Genomic DNA, 17,705 nt, shown 5'->3' with positions numbered 1-17,705 from the left:
CTATGTACTGTGGGCCGAGAACACTCGGCACACACCTAGCTACTGCCCTGTACAAAAATCATGTGAACTTAGAGGTAGGCAATGTCTGCTCTCCAGCTATGGTGGAACCACAAGTCCAAGCATGCTCTATCATGTAATGTCTATCAGGGCATGATGGGACTTGTGGTTCCACAGCATCAGGATCCAGGCACTCCTCTCACCTTTCTAAGGGCTGGCATGAAGAGTCCCTACCATTTGCTGCTGTTCTGCTCACCCAGTTGTAGTTGTGTGGCTGCTGCATGATCCTGATCTCATGGGACACTGTCAATCCGTTGCCCGGAGACCAGGCCGCTCACTGACAAGCACAGGCTGGGGCAGAAGTGCTGCTTCGGTGCAGTCCTGGAGCTCACTGCCGCTGTGTGTGGTTGTAGATCTAGAGATTTTCAGCTGGCATGTCCCCTGGGAGTACAGGTCTACAGGAGTGCAGAAGATCGTCACTGTAACCTCCAGGCATGAGGGGGAGGACAAGACTGCCGGGTTGCCGTTGTATGCACTGCATTGTAACTCTGGCAGGAGCGGGTGCGAGGTGAGGTGAGGGGAGGATCGGGCACTACAGCAACCCGCTGCTCACTTTAACCTTCGGTGGTGGCGGCGGAGGGGATCGGGCAGTATTGCCGCGGCTCATTATAACCTCTGGTGGAGGGGGGGGGGGGGGGGGGGCGAGTGGTCTGGCTGTACTGTAAGCTCATGTTTCCGAGGGTGGGGGCAGGGCTTAAACTACCGCAGGCTCACACTGCATTGCGGAACTACGGGTGTTACCAGCGGTACTGCACCCATAGTGCATGTGCGCTGTGTGCCAGGCACCGCTGGCACACACCTAGTTACAGCCCTGCTGAGGAGGAATTACGAGGAGGGTGCGGGCAGGGACACTGAGATGGAATTACGGGGAGGATGCCAGCAGGGACACTGAGGAGGAATTACGAGGAGGGTGCGGGCAGGGAGACTGAGGGGGAATTACGAGGAGTGTGCAGGCAGGGACACTGAGTGGGAATTACGGTTAGGGTGCGGGAAGGGACACTGAGAGGGAATTACGGGGAGGGTGTAAGCAGGGATACTGAGGGGGAATTATGGGAAGGATGCGGGCAGGGACACTGAGAGGGAATTGCAGGAGTGTATGGGCAGGGTCACTGAGGCGGCAGTTACAGGGATGGTGCGGGCAGTGACACTAAGGGGGAATTACAAGGAGGGTGTGGACAGGGGCACCGAGGGGATATATGCACACATACATACAGTTAAAAAACCCTCTCTAGGTGTGATTGCAATACATGTCCCAGCAAATCCAACTGACAAGGTGTGCTGGGACTTGTAGTCTCAACACAGCTGGACAGGCAGTCACTGGTCTAGATACCTCTCCATACAGAGCACTTTGTAAGCTGTGATCCAGACTGCCAGGATAGACCATGCAGTGCAGCTGTGGTACCGCAGAAAATGTACAGGTACTGTATGCTCATACTGTACTGCTGACTGGTGCTGATTGTATTGGCTGGTGTTTAGTGACAGACCGCGTGGGACCAATGAGAAGGGGAGTGGATGAGGAAGAGGAGGTGCCTCGCCCCTCCCCATACCTGGAAGTGCCCCGCTCCCCGTCTATATTCACCATCATTGTGACTGTAGTCACAGAGAGTGTCAGAGTGCAATACGCTTCTGAGAGTCCGGCAGGGAATGAGCACTGCTAAGGGATGTACTCAGTGAGAACTACTATGTAATTCTACCCCCTGGCGCGGGTGGCACTGCCGGGCGGCGCGCCCCTGGAAGTGCCATCCTGGCCAATTGGAGATACACCCCTGTTTGCAAATAATGCAATAATATGAACCCAGGGCTGTTTCTAGCCAATTTGGCTCCCAGTGCGAGATTTAAAAATGCGCCCCCCATGACATAAAAAAATGTACCCCCCCCCCCCCCCCCCCCACACCTAGATATAAAAAAAACTTGTGCGCGCACCCGTAAAGGGGGCGTGGCCTCATCTAAATGGGTGTGGCCTCGTCTGAAATGACTACCTCACAATCCAGTTTTTGACCCTGCTCCAACAGATGCACCATATTATGCCACACACCGCAATGCCCTTGATACATTAAATCCCTACACTACGGCAGGCAAGAGTCCCCATTTCACACATTACGGCAGGTGTCTCCATTTTACACAGAGAGAGAGAGAGAATACTTACAGAGGCGATTACCGCTCTTCGGCCCGCCTCACCAGTCGCTCCTCGCGCCGGCCTTTCCCTCTTCCTAACTTGGATCCCCCTCTGTACTCCGCTCGGTGGGGGGGGAGTTTCGCGGGGTGACGCAACTGCGTCATTCCGTGAAACTCTGCCCCCCGAGCAGGTTACTCGGGGAGAAATAGGAGGGGGAAGCAGGAAGCCACAGTTAGTGCCGCGGCAGGCGCCCAGTGCGATTGCACTGCTCGCCAGCCCCAAGAAACGGCCCTGTTTGAACCCAAAAAATAAATTTTTAACTTTGTCAGAAAATGTAGTTCATTTTCTGCCATTGGTTTCCTCCATGCATTCATCCATGAGCAAATCACTCTTACTACGATTACCATCACAACATATGCAGTGTGTATAAAATCTATTCTAAAATAGATGCATAAATGATGCCTAGTATACTAGTGTAAATTTGGCATTTTACCCTCCATATTAGTAACCTTCAAAAAGCACGAATTAGGTATGCTTAAACATGTCTAGAATACTTTTATATTTTTGATATTTTACATTGGGGCATTTTTATGAAAAAATGTATAATTATTTAATATAAATTTGTCACAAGCCACTATATATAGTGAGACTGCCAAATCGAAGCTAGGTATGTGCCTCTATCTGCTGTGAGATATGGAGACATGCTAAAAACATTGCTAAGAGCATTAATAAAAATTGATATCCTTAATTGTAGTCGCCACTCAGCAAAACCTGATATATTCATATATGTCTGATACATAATACTCGTTTATAATGGTAAATGTATTTAAATGGTTTTATTTTAATTGGTATGTAGCTTTGAGCACACTTGTTCAGCATATCGGTATCCAGGCATACCCTATAAATCACCAGCGAGTACCTGTTTTCAATAACTTTCTTTTATATGGAGGGTCTGGTTTAAGCAACCAACTGATATTATGTTTCACTGTTTTCTTGTCACCATTCAATTTTTCACAGGGACTGTGTCTGATGGTGTTGCCTTTTATACCTGCGTCAAACCTTTTCTTCCCTGTTGGGTTTGTGGTTGCAGAGAGAGTATTATACGTTCCAAGTATGGGATTCTGCGTGTTCGTTGCACATGGCTGGAAGAAATTATCAAGCAAAAGGTGGGAATGTACATGATGTACTGTTTTTGTAAACTGCAGCAAGTACAGTGTTGTAATCTATCTGTGTAAAATATTAGATGTGCTTTCCTGTAAAGTAACTTTCAGAAGAGTTTTATATATATGTACATGTGTTTTTTCTTTATTATTTTATATGCTAGTAGTTTCTTAAATTTGCCCTTAAACTTGTATTCAGTTTCATAGCTTTTCCAATGCTGAAATATCTTGAGATTATTTGTACTTTTTATCTGGAGTAGAAACACCTGTGTGTTCTATTGTTCCTGTATGACTAGTAATTCTTACAGCTTCTCACATGAAAGTACCTTTTTATGAACGTGTTGAGACTAAAACACTTAACTCAGGGAAAGTATATTTAATTTAATTTGGATTTTTTTCAGAACTTTGCTCCCTGGTCCAAGTGAATGCTGCGGAATAGTGCTGTCATTGTTTGCCATTTTCTGGTTTTCTAATTAATTGTTTTAGTTTCTAATACATTTCATACAAGCGCGATTCTCTCCACCACTTTTTACAATCTAAATTACCAATATGTTGCCATGCACCTAACCTTAATATGCCATGTTGCGTGAGAGTGTCACTCCAAGAGTCTCTTCCACGCGAATTGCATCTAAATCACAATGCAGTGCAACAAAACTGCTGCACAAGACTGTGCTGATTAATTTATGTGATACTTGTATATCTGTGTGCCACTGACTCTGGGGGGTGTATTAACTAAAGGGTGGATTTAGTGAAGTGAAAGGGTTTCCATGGACAACATCTCCACTTCTATAAACCCGCACTTCAGTAAATATACCCCTGAATCTGGATACAAAGCACAATGGAACCGCTGTGTCATATACAGATTCAGACTCTGTCACGCACAGATATAAAAAAGGCTTCGGTAATACAATAAATCCACGAAAACATTTTCTGTAAACGTGTCAGTGAGTTAGTTCCGGTTTCAATACAGCATTATTATTTGACCAGTTTTCACAACTGAATTCAAGTCTAAAAAAAAATAAATCTGTTTTTTAAGCTGTTAAAATAGTCCTTTTATATAAATGAAGGACTTTCTTAGTATGTATTCTTAGATGCAAACTGTAATTGAGTCTCCCTAATCAACCTCATCAAAGTTTATGTATAAGCCATCACAAGATCAGCAGCACCAAGCAGGCAAGGAGACCAATAAAGAGAAATATCTGAGCTGTCATGTGTGAACAGTTGTGCGTCTAGACAGGACATATTTTATTGCTTATCTCCACACTCTATTTAGGATCTACTACTTATTGCTTCATTCTTCTGATAGCTTTGGGGTTGCAAAAAATAGGTGTTGGCTCTTGTTCTGAAAGTTCTGAAAAATCAGAACAAAAAAAGCAGTAGGGCTGCTTCTTGGTTATGTCCTATGCAGTTGTAACTACTGTACCAAGTGTATCCTCCTAGACTAATTCTCAGAAGCACTGATAATCCCTTTAATGAGAAATAGAACAAGTGTGGGCTAGAAAGAATCCTCATTTGTTAATAGATTTATTAAAAGTATTTATGGCAAACGCTTCTCTAAATTACAGTAAGACACCCTGCTATGAACTGTCTAAGCATTCTTGATATCTGCATGTTTATCTTAAATAGAATTGCACTGTAAAGTAGTCTTGGACACTAAATTAAGAGGCTTGGGGTAAAATAGCATTGGATAATGTTGAGGCAAATATATTGATGTAGCTTGGGAGATGTGATTGACTCGTTCCATTTTGGATTTGGCTTGGCAGGTTGTTGGCATTGGTTTAAAACCAAACCTATCTGCTTGTTATTAGTAGAGATGAGCGGGTTCGGTTTCTCTGAATCCGAACCCGCCAGAACTTCATGTTTTTTTTCACGGGTCCGAGCGACTCGGATCTTCCCGCCTTGCTCGGTTAACCCGAGCGCGCCCGTACGTCATCATGACGCTGTCGGATTCTCGCGAGGCTCGGATTCTATCGCGAGACTCGGATTCTATATAAGGAGCCGCGCGTCGCCGCCATTTTCACACGTGCATTGAGATTGATAGGGAGAGGACGTGGCTGGCGTCCTCTCCGTTTAGAATAGATTAGAGAGACACTTGATTTACTAATTTTGGGGAGCATTAGGAGTACTCAGTACAGTGCAGAGTTTTGCTGATAGTGACCACCAGTTTTATTTATAATCCGTTCTCTGCCTGAAAAAAGCGATACACAGTGACTCAGTCACATACCATATCTGTGTGCACTGCTCAGGCTCAGGCCAGTGTGCTGCATCATCTATTATCTATATATAATATTATATATATCTGTCTGACTGCTCAGCTCACACAGCTTTTAATTGTGGGGGGAGACTGGGGAGCACTACTGCAGTGCCAGTTATAGGTTATAGCAGGAGCCAGGAGTACATAATATATTATATAGTGAGTGACCACCAGACACACAGTGCAGTTTATTTAATATATCCGTTCTCTGCCTGAAAAAAGCGATACACACAGTGACTCAGTCAGTCACATACCATATCTGTGTGCACTGCTCAGGCTCAGGCCAGTGTGCTGCATCATCTATATATATTATATATCTGTCTGACTGCTCAGCTCACACAGCTTATAATTGTGGGGGAGACTGGGGAGCACTACTGCAGTGCCAGTTATAGGTTATAGCAGGAGCCAGGAGTACATAATATTATATTAAAATTAAACAGTGCACACTTTTGCTGCAGGAGTGCCACTGCCAGTGTGACTAGTGACCAGTGACCTGACCACCAGTATATATAATATTAGTAGTATACTATCTCTTTATCAACCAGTCTATATTAGCAGCAGACACAGTACAGTGCGGTAGTTCACGGCTGTGGCTACCTCTGTGTCGGCACTCGGCAGCCCGTCCATAATTGTATATACCACCTAACCGTGGTTTTTTTTTCTTTCTTTATACATACATACTAGTTACGAGTATACTATCTCTTTATCAACCAGTCTATATTAGCAGCAGACACAGTACAGTGCGGTAGTTCACGGCTGTGGCTACCTCTGTGTCGGCACTCGGCAGCCCGTCCATAATTGTATATACCACCTAACCGTGGTTTTTTTTTCTTTCTTTATACATACATACTAGTTACGAGTATACTATCTCTTTATCAACCAGTCTATATATTAGCAGCAGACACAGTACAGTGCGGTAGTTCACGGCTGTGGCTACCTCTGTGTCGGCACTCGGCAGCCCGTCCATAATTGTATATACCACCTAACCGTGGTTTTTTTTTCTTTCTTTATACATACATACTAGTTACGAGTATACTATCTCTTTATCAACCAGTCTATATATTAGCAGCAGACACAGTACAGTGCGGTAGTTCACGGCTGTGGCTACCTCTGTGTCGGCACTCGGCAGCCCGTCCATAATTGTATATACCACCTAACCGTGGTTTTTTTTTTCTTTCTTTATACATACATACTAGTTACGAGTATACTATCTCTTTATCAACCAGTCTATATATTAGCAGCAGACACAGTACAGTGCGGTAGTTCACGGCTGTGGCTACCTCTGTGTCGGCACTCGGCAGCCCGTCCATAATTGTATATACCACCTAACCGTGGTTTTTTTTCTTTCTTTATACATACATACTAGTTACGAGTATACTATCTCTTTATCAACCAGTCTATATTAGCAGCAGACACAGTACAGTGCGGTAGTTCACGGCTGTGGCTACCTCTGTGTCGGCACTCGGCAGCCCGTCCATAATTGTATATACCACCTAACCGTGGTTTTTTTTTCTTTCTTTATACATACATACTAGTTACGAGTATACTATCTCTTTATCAACCAGTCTATATATTAGCAGCAGACACAGTACAGTGCGGTAGTTCACGGCTGTGGCTACCTCTGTGTCGGCACTCGGCAGCCCGTCCATAATTGTATATACCACCTAACCGTGGTTTTTTTTTCTTTCTTTATACATACATACTAGTTACGAGTATACTATCTCTTTATCAACCAGTCTATATATTAGCAGCAGACACAGTACAGTGCGGTAGTTCACGGCTGTGGCTACCTCTGTGTCGGCACTCGGCAGCCCGTCCATAATTGTATATACCACCTAACCGTGGTTTTTTTTTCTTTCTTTATACATACATACTAGTTACGAGTATACTATCTCTTTATCAACCAGTCTATATATTAGCAGCAGACACAGTACAGTGCGGTAGTTCACGGCTGTGGCTACCTCTGTGTCGGCACTCGGCAGCCCGTCCATAATTGTATATACCACCTAACCGTGGTTTTTTTTTCTTTCTTTATACATACATACTAGTTACGAGTATACTATCTCTTTATCAACCAGTCTATATATTAGCAGCAGACACAGTACAGTGCGGTAGTTCACGGCTGTGGCTACCTCTGTGTCGGCACTCGGCAGCCCGTCCATAATTGTATACTAGTATCCAATCCATCCATCTCCATTGTTTACCTGAGGTGCCTTTTAGTTGTGCCTATTAAAATATGGAGAACAAAAATGTTGAGGTTCCAAAATTAGGGAAAGATCAAGATCCACTTCCACCTCGTGCTGAAGCTGCTGCCACTAGTCATGGCCGAGACGATGAAATGCCAGCAACGTCGTCTGCCAAGGCCGATGCCCAATGTCATAGTACAGAGCATGTCAAATCCAAAACACCAAATATCAGTAAAAAAAGGACTCCAAAACCTAAAATAAAATTGTCGGAGGAGAAGCGTAAACTTGCCAATATGCCATTTACCACACGGAGTGGCAAGGAACGGCTGAGGCCCGGGCCTATGTTCATGGCTAGTGGTTCAGCTTCACATGAGGATGGAAGCACTCAGCCTCTCGCTAGAAAAATGAAAAGACTCAAGCTGGCAAAAGCAGCACAGCAAAGAACTGTGCATTCTTCGAAATCCCAAATCCACAAGGAGAGTCCAATTGTGTCGGTTGCGATGCCTGACCTTCCCAACACTGGACGTGAAGAGCATGCGCCTTCCACCATTTGCACGCCCCCTGCAAGTGCTGGAAGGAGCACCCGCAGTCCAGTTCCTGATAGTCAGATTGAAGATGTCAGTGTTGAAGTACACCAGGATGAGGAGGATATGGGTGTTGCTGGCGCTGGGGAGGAAATTGACCAGGAGGATTCTGATGGTGAGGTGGTTTGTTTAAGTCAGGCACCCGGGGAGACACCTGTTGTCCGTGGGAGGAATATGGCCGTTGACATGCCAGGTGAAAATACCAAAAAAATCAGCTCTTCGGTGTGGAGGTATTTCACCAGAAATGCGGACAACAGGTGTCAAGCCGTGTGTTCCCTTTGTCAAGCTGTAATAAGTAGGGGTAAGGACGTTAACCACCTCGGAACATCCTCCCTTATACGTCACCTGCAGCGCATTCATAATAAGTCAGTGACAAGTTCAAAAACTTTGGGTGACAGCGGAAGCAGTCCACTGACCAGTAAATCCCTTCCTCTTGTAACCAAGCTCACGCAAACCACCCCACCAACTCCCTCAGTGTCAATTTCCTCCTTCCCCAGGAATGCCAATAGTCCTGCAGGCCATGTCACTGGCAATTCTGACGAGTCCTCTCCTGCCTGGGATTCCTCCGATGCATCCTTGCGTGTAACGCCTACTGCTGCTGGCGCTGCTGTTGTTGCCGCTGGGAGTCGATGGTCATCCCAGAGGGGAAGTCGTAAGCCCACTTGTACTACTTCCAGTAAGCAATTGACTGTTCAACAGTCCTTTGCGAGGAAGATGAAATATCACAGCAGTCATCCTACTGCAAAGCGGATAACTGAGTCCTTGACAACTATGTTGGTGTTAGACGTGCGTCCGGTATCCGCCGTTAGTTCACAGGGAACTAGACAATTTATTGAGGCAGTGTGCCCCCGTTACCAAATACCATCTAGGTTCCACTTCTCTAGGCAGGCGATACCGAGAATGTACACGGACGTCAGAAAAAGACTCACCAGTGTCCTAAAAAATGCAGTTGTACCCAATGTCCACTTAACCACGGACATGTGGACAAGTGGAGCAGGGCAGGGTCAGGACTATATGACTGTGACAGCCCACTGGGTAGATGTATGGACTCCCGCCGCAAGAACAGCAGCGGCGGCACCAGTAGCAGCATCTCGCAAACGCCAACTCTTTCCTAGGCAGGCTACGCTTTGTATCACCGCTTTCCAGAATACGCACACAGCTGAAAACCTCTTACGGCAACTGAGGAAGATCATCGCGGAATGGCTTACCCCAATTGGACTCTCCTGTGGATTTGTGGCATCGGACAACGCCAGCAATATTGTGTGTGCATTAAATATGGGCAAATTCCAGCACGTCCCATGTTTTGCACATACCTTGAATTTGGTGGTGCAGAATTTTTTAAAAAACGACAGGGGCGTGCAAGAGATGCTGTCGGTGGCCAGAAAAATTGCGGGACACTTTCGGCGTACAGGCACCACGTACAGAAGACTGGAGCACCACCAAAAACTAATGAACCTGCCCTGCCATCATCTGAAGCAAGAAGTGGTAACGAGGTGGAATTCAACCCTCTATATGCTTCAGAGGTTGGAGGAGCAGCAAAAGGCCATTCAAGCCTATACAATTGAGCACGATATAGTAGGTGGAATGCACCTGTCTCAAGTGCAGTGGAGAATGATTTCAACGTTGTGCAAGGTTCTGATGCCCTTTGAACTTGCCACACGTGAAGTCAGTTCAGACACTGCCAGCCTGAGTCAGGTCATTCCCCTCAAGGTTAACAAGGGACCCTGAGCTGACGACTATTGACTGGAAGGCCGAACCATCCCCCATCTTAATTCCGGATTGCGACATAAAGTTGGAGGACACAAATAGCAGATTGGACCGATTGATTCAACCCTCCGCATTGCATGAGGAGCTCGCCATTCAAGATCTTGGAGCACTAATTCCTCTAGCGGACACTGCCACTCCACGGGACACTGCTTACCTCCCATTGAATATTTATACCGGATACAGAACCATTTGGGGGAACTATTTGGAACGGACTCTTCCACTAAAATATACTCACAGCTCTGATCATTGGGTAACCCCTTTTTCAAATATTATTATCCATATTGTATGGTTTTATCTATTTTGTTTTATGTTGCATGCATTTTACGATCTAATTATCACAAAAGCACAGTGATATTATATATCTCTATATATCTTTTAATAAATTGTATTAATTATATACAAAAGGATTACATTGTCAGTTCATCAAAATAGCGCAGCCTTTCTTCTTTCCTATTGCATTCCCCTCATCAGGCTTTTGCAGAAGAAGCTGGAGGCATTGAAGAAGGAGCTAAAAGGGAGCGATTCCGCTAGGCATGTGGGACTTGTGGATGCAGCCCTTAATTCGCTTAACAAGGATTCACGGGTGGTCAATCTGTTGAAATCAGAGCACTACATTTTGGCCACCGTGCTCGATCCTAGATTTAAAGCCTACCTTGGATCTCTCTTTCCGGCAGACACAGGTCTGCTGGGGTTGAAAGACCTGCTGGTGACAAAATTGTCAAGTCAAGCGGAACGCGACCTGTCAACATCTCCTCCTTCACATTCTCCCGCAACTGGGGGTGCGAGGAAAAGGCTCAGAATTCCGAGCCCACCCGCTGGCGGTGATGCAGGGCAGTCTGGAGCGACTGCTGATGCTGACATCTGGTCCGGACTGAAGGACCTGACAACGATTACGGACATGTCGTCTACTGTCACTGCATATGATTCTCTCAACATTGATAGAATGGTGGAGGATTATATGAGTGACCGCATCCAAGTAGGCACGTCACACAGTCCGTACTTATACTGGCAGGAAAAAGAGGCAATTTGGAGGCCCTTGCACAAACTGGCTTTATTCTACCTAAGTTGCCCTCCCACAAGTGTGTACTCCGAAAGAGTGTTTAGTGCCGCCGCTCACCTTGTCAGCAATCGGCGTACGAGGTTACATCCAGAAAATGTGGAGAAGATGATGTTCATTAAAATGAATTATAATCAATTCCTCCGCGGAGACATTGACCAGCAGCAATTGCCTCCACAAAGTACACAGGGAGCTGAGATGGTGGATTCCAGTGGGGACGAATTGATAATCTGTGAGGAGGGGGATGTACACGGTGATATATCGGAGGGTGAAGATGAGGTGGACATCTTGCCTCTGTAGAGCCAGTTTGTGCAAGGAGAGATTAATTGCTTCTTTTTTGGGGGGGGTCCAAACCAACCCGTCATATCAGTCACAGTCGTGTGGCAGACCCTGTCACTGAAATGATGGGTTGGTTAAAGTGTGCATGTCCTGTTTTGTTTATACAACATAAGGGTGGGTGGGAGGGCCCAAGGACAATTCCATCTTGCACCTCTTTTTTCTTTTCTTTTTCTTTGCATCATGTGCTGATTGGGGAGGGTTTTTTGGAAGGGACATCCTGCGTGACACTGCAGTGCCACTCCTAGATGGGCCCGGTGTTTGTGTCGGCCACTAGGGTCGCTAATCTTACTCACACAGTCAGCTACCTCATTGCGCCTCTTTTTTTCTTTGCGTCATGTGCTGTTTGGGGAGGGTTTTTTGGAAGGGACATCCTGCGTGACACTGCAGTGCCACTCCTAGATGGGCCCGGTGTTTGTGTCGGCCACTAGGGTCGCTTATCTTACTCACACAGCGACCTCGGTGCAAATTTTAGGACTAAAAATAATAATGTGAGGTGTGAGGTATTCAGAATAGACTGAAAATGAGTGTAAATTATGGTTTTTGAGGTTAATAATACTTTGGGATCAAAATGACCCCCAAATTCTATGATTTAAGCTGTTTTTTAGTGTTTTTTGAAAAAAACACCCGAATCCAAAACACACCCGAATCCGACAAAAAAAATTCGGTGAGGTTTTGCCAAAACGCGTTCGAACCCAAAACACGGCCGCGGAACCGAACCCAAAACCAAAACACAAAACCCGAAAAATTTCAGGCGCTCATCTCTAGTTATTAGATGTACTACAGTGCATTGTGCGTGTTCGGAATGTATAGAAATGTTCCAGCTATGACTTTAATAGTTTAATTATACCAAATTAGAAACCATGATACAGCATTTGGTTGCATGACTGTTTGTTTATAATAACTTCCGTTTAATAAATTAGAGATTTATGTGGATAAATTGCCGGTCACTGGGTGAAAAGGCCAAAGAGTCTTCATTATAACAGGCATGTTCTGTTTTGTCCAGGCCAGCTGTCTTCTATACAGCAAGAAATTGAATTTGTGGAGTTTTGTATATAGTACATTCTAATTCTAATTAATATAAATCAGTTATCGCAATGTAATTTAGTCTGAGAAGCAATATTACATCCTGTCTGTTTTGTATCATAAGTATATAGATAGCATAAACTAATTTCCCTTTCTGATTAAAAATTAATAAGTCTGAATAGAGAACAGTAGTTTTAACAGTGCAGTTAGCCACACGGAGAAGCAGTGTCTTTCTCACAAAGCACTCTATTACTTTATCTTTGGCATTTGTTCCTATTTTTATGAATACTTTTTCATTCAAACTACCTGACCATATAGCCATCTCTTCTGTTGTAAATGCTTCGGTTTCCAATGCTTCGTTAATAATAATGAACGTTTTGTACATATTATGTGAGTAGTACAGTATACAGGTATGTGACCTTTTACTAATTATCCAGTAACTGACGACAAGCACAAACAAAAGAGGTAGAGTAGCTGTTACCGAACAATATTGTTATACATAGACATGATCACCAAGGGCATCTGCCATGAGTTGCATGGAGCCATTTAATAAGGATTCCAAAATATGTGTATAGTGTGAGCTCACGTTTGGCTTCTGTCCCCATATTTTCACTACTGATATTATGCTGGTAGATACATGCTCCTCTGCTGGTGCTTGAAGCGAGTTTTAGTAAGAATGCAGCACAAGTTACAGTAATACAGTGTGTGTTCCATTGAATTTAAATGGGATCTCCACGTTCATTAAATATATCTATTTGTTAGAGCGTAAGTGTCTGACAGAAAGTTAAACGCAAAGCACCTCAGATGCTCCTGCTTTATGTGCACAGAAGTAAATGTGTTTTCGCCTGTATGCAGATACAGGTATGTAATGGTGGCCATACACTGTGCAATTATTGCTCATTTCAGCCTATAACGAATTGTCTGATCAATCCAATAATTGTACAGTGCATGGCCATGATCATCACTCTGTCAGGCATGAGTAATCTTTGCCTATGCCTGAAAGATGCGATAATTGCTGCTCAGATCTGACAGCGGATATAAGGTCTGATTCTGATTTGGAGGTAAAGCAAAAATAGCAAGTAACTTTGTATCAGGAACAAACCATATTGCAATGCAAGGGAGCAAATTCAGTTATATGTTTTCTGTTAAAGATAAATACTGGCTTCTTTTGCATGTAGCCAACAAATGTCTGCTTTATTTTTACACTGCAATTTAGATTTCAGTTTGAACACACCCCTCACAAATCTAAATCTCTTACATGTTACATATGCCGCACCTACAGTGCAACATAGTTTTGCCCAGGTGCACAGTTTCTTGCATTTTTCCTTTACTTCCAAATCAAAGTCACCATCGAGCACATAGACCAATTATCTGATAGTGTTTGACATTGCCAGGTAATTGGTCAGCTTGTCTGATGATGATGATATCTCAGGTATGTGGCCAACGTGAGCATATTTGCTGCTTGCCTTCCCATATCTGTACAATTATCTTGATGGTTGTCTTGCTCATCAGAGCGTTTTTGCACCAGCCTAAACTTGGTGAGAAAAATGAACCTGGAAACATGCATGTTTTTGCTTGTATCCTACTCTGCATATCCTGACGATGTGTCACTGCGCCCTTGCTGTCCTTTGCCTACTTGAGAACATCCTATTCCACTTACTTATTCTATACCACTCAGTTCAATTCATACTTACCACCTATACACCCCTTCCCATATCTCTTAGCTCTGTTAATGATTGTCACCTCATCTCCTCTCTGATCACCGCTAACCATTTCTCTGACGTCCTAGTGGATGCTGGGAACTCCGTAAGGACCATGGGGAATAGCGGCTCCGCAGGAGACTGGGCACAAAAGTAAAAGCTTTATGACTAGCTGGTGTGCACTGGCTCCTCCCCCTATGACCCTCCTCCAAGCCTCAGTTAGATTTTTGTGCCCGGCCGAGAAGGGTGCATGCTAGGTAGCTCTCCTGAGCTGCTTAGAGTAAAAGTTTAAATAGATTTTTTATTTTCAGTGAGACCTGCTGGCAACAGGCTCACTGCATCGTGGGACTAAGGGGAGAAGAAGCGAACTCACCTGCATGCAGAGTGGATTGGGCTTCTTGGCTACTGGACATTAGCTCCAGAGGGACGATCACAGGCTCAGCTTGGATGGGTCCCGGAGCCGCGCCGCCGGCCCCCTTACAGAGCCAGAAGAGCGAAGAGGTCCGGAAAAATCGGCGGCAGAAGACGTTCCTGTCTTCAATAAGGTAGCGCACAGCACTGCAGCTGTGCGCCATTGCTCTCAGCACACTTCACACTCCGGTCACTGAGGGTGCAGGGCGCTGGGGGGGAGCGCCCTGAGACGCAATAAAACACGTTTTAAACCTTATATGGCTAAAGAAATGCATCACATATAGCTCCTGGGCTATATGGATGCATTTAACCCCTGCCAGTTTTCCTAAAAAAAGCGGGAGAAAAGGCCGCCGAAAAGGGGGTGGAGCCTATCTCCTCAGCACACAAGCGCCATTTTCCCTCACAGCTCCGCTGGAAGGACGGCTCCCTGACTCTCCCCTGCTGTCCTGCTACAGAATCAGGGTAAAACAAGAGAGGAGGGGCACTAATTGGCAGATAATACAAATACAGCAGCTATAGAAGGGAGAAACACTTATATAAGGTTATCCCTGTATATATATAGCGCTCTGGTGTGTGCTGGCAAACTCTCCCTCTGTCTCCCCAAAGGGCTCGTGGGGTCCTGTCCTCTATCAGAGCATTCCCTGTGTGTGTGCTGTGTCTCGGTACGATTGTGTCGACATGTATGAGGAGGAAAATGATGTGGAGGCGGAGCAATTACCTGTAATTGTGATGTCACCCCCTAGGGAGTCGACACCTGACTGGATGGTCGTATGGAAGGAATTACGTGACAGTGTCAGCACTTTGCAAAAAACTGTTGACGACATGAGACAGCCGGCAAATCAGTTAGTGCCTGTCCAGGCGTCTCAAACACCGTCAGGGGCTCTAAAGCGCCCGTTACCTCAGATGGTCGACACAGACCCAGACACGGATACTGACTCCAGCGTCGACGGTGACGAGACAAACGTAATGTCCAGTAGGGCCACACGTTACATGATCACGGCAATGAAGGAGGCTTTGAACATTTCTGATACTACAAGTACCACAAAAAGGGGTATTATGTGGGGTGTGAAAAAACTACCCATAGTTTTTCCTGAATCAGATGAATTAAATGAGGTGTGTGACAAAGCGTGGGTTTCCCCCGATAAAAAACTGCTGATTTCTAATAAATTATTGGCATTATACCCTTTCCCGCCAGAGGTTAGGGCGCGTTGGGAAACACCCCCTAGGGTAGATAAGGCGCTCACACGCTTATCAAAACAAGTGGCGTTGCCGTCTCCTGATACGGCCGCCCTCAAGGAACCAGCTGATAGAAAGCTGGAAAATATCCTAAAGGGTATATACACACATACTGGTGTTATACTACGACCAGCAATCGCCTCAGCCTGGATGTGCAGCGCTGGAGTGGCTTGGTCGGATTCCCTGACTGAAAATATTGATACCCTGGATAGGGACAGTATATTATTGACTATAGAGCATTTAAAGGATGCATTACTATATATGCGAGATGCACAGAGGGATATTTGCACCCTGGCATCAAGAGTAAGTGCGCTGTCCATTTCTGCCAGAAGAAGTTTATGGTCACGACAGTGGTCAGGTGATGCGGATTCCAAACGGCATATGGAAGTTTTGCCGTATAAAGGGGAGGAGTTATTTGGGGTCGGTCTATCGGACCTGGTGGCCACGGCGACGGCTGGGAAATCCACCTTTTTACCCCAGGTCACCTCTCAGCAGAAAAAGACACCGTCTTTTCAAACTCAGTCCTTTCGTCCCCATAAAGGCAAGCGGGCAAAAGGCCACTCATTTCTGCCCCGGGGCAGAGGAAGGGGAAAAAGACTGCAGCAGGCAGCCTCTTCCCAGGATCAGAAGCCCTCCCCCGCTTCTGCCAAGTCTTCAGCATGACGCTGGGGCTTTACAAGCGGACTCAGGCACGGTGGGGGCCCGTCTCAAAAATTTCAACGCGCAGTGGGCTCACTCGCAAGTGGACTCCTGCAGGTAGTATCACAGGGGTACAAATTGGAATTCGAGACGTCTCCCCCTCGCCGGTTCCTGAAGTCTGCTCGACCAACGTCTCCCTCCGACAGGGAGGCAGTATTGGAAGCTATTCACAAGCTGTATTCCCAGCAGGTGATAATCAAGGTACCCCTCCTACAACAGGGAAAGGGGTATTACTCCACGCTGTTTGTGGTACCAAAGCCGGACGGCTCGGTGAGACCGATTTTAAATCTGAAATCATTGAACACTTACATAAAAAGGTTCAAATTCAAGATGGAGTCACTCAGAGCAGTGATAGCGAACCTGGAAGAAGGGGACTATATGGTGTCTCTGGACATCAAAGATGCTTATCTCCATGTCCCAATCTACCCTTCTCACCAAGGGTACCTCAGGTTTGTGGTACAAAACTGTCATTATCAGTTTCAGACGCTGCCGTTTGGATTGTCCACGGCACCACGGGTCTTTACCAAGGTAATGGCCGAAATGATGATTCTTCTTCGAAGAAAAGGCGTCTTAATTATCCCTTACTTGGACGATCTCCTGATAAGGGCAAGGTCCAGGGAACAGTTAGAGGTCGGAGTAGCACTATCTCAGGTAGTGCTACGTCAGCACGGGTGGATTCTAAATATTCCAAAATCGCAGCTGATTCCAACAACACGTCTGCTGTTCCTAGGGATGATTCTGGACACAGTCCAGAAAAAGGTGTTTCTCCCGGAGGAGAAGGCCAGGGAGTTATCCGAGCTAGTCAGGAACCTCCTGAAACCAGGACAAGTGTCAGTGCATCAATGCACAAGGGTCCTGGGAAAGATGGTGGCTTCTTACGAAGCGATTCCATTCGGAAGATTCCATGCAAGAACTTTTCAGTGGGATCTGCTGGACAAATGGTCCGGATCGCATCTTCAGATGCATCAGCGGATAACCCTATCTCCAAGGACAAGGGTGTCTCTCCTGTGGTGGTTGCAGAGTGCTCATCTTCTAGAGGGCCGCAGATTTGGCATTCAGGACTGGATTCTGGTGACCACGGATGCCAGCCTGAGAGGCTGGGGAGCAGTCACACAG

The 17,705-nt window shown here is 45.6% G+C and overlaps 1 protein-coding gene across 5 annotated transcripts in view; it reads left to right on the top strand.

Moving 5' to 3' along the window:
* Positions 1–17,705, top strand: part of TMTC3 (transmembrane O-mannosyltransferase targeting cadherins 3) — a 263,792-nt gene that overhangs the window by 139,845 nt on the left and 106,242 nt on the right. For all 5 annotated transcript variants that reach the window (XM_063927659.1, XM_063927660.1, XM_063927661.1 and 2 more), the window contains one exon: positions 3,191–3,339. In XM_063927659.1, the coding sequence (XP_063783729.1) occupies positions 3,191–3,339 (149 nt within the window). The remainder of the gene's footprint in view (positions 1–3,190; positions 3,340–17,705) is intronic.

This window comes from Pseudophryne corroboree, chromosome 6, assembly GCF_028390025.1.
Source record: "Pseudophryne corroboree isolate aPseCor3 chromosome 6, aPseCor3.hap2, whole genome shotgun sequence".
NCBI lineage: Eukaryota > Metazoa > Chordata > Amphibia > Anura > Myobatrachidae > Pseudophryne > Pseudophryne corroboree.
This window is presented reverse-complemented; position numbering and strand designations above follow the sequence as displayed.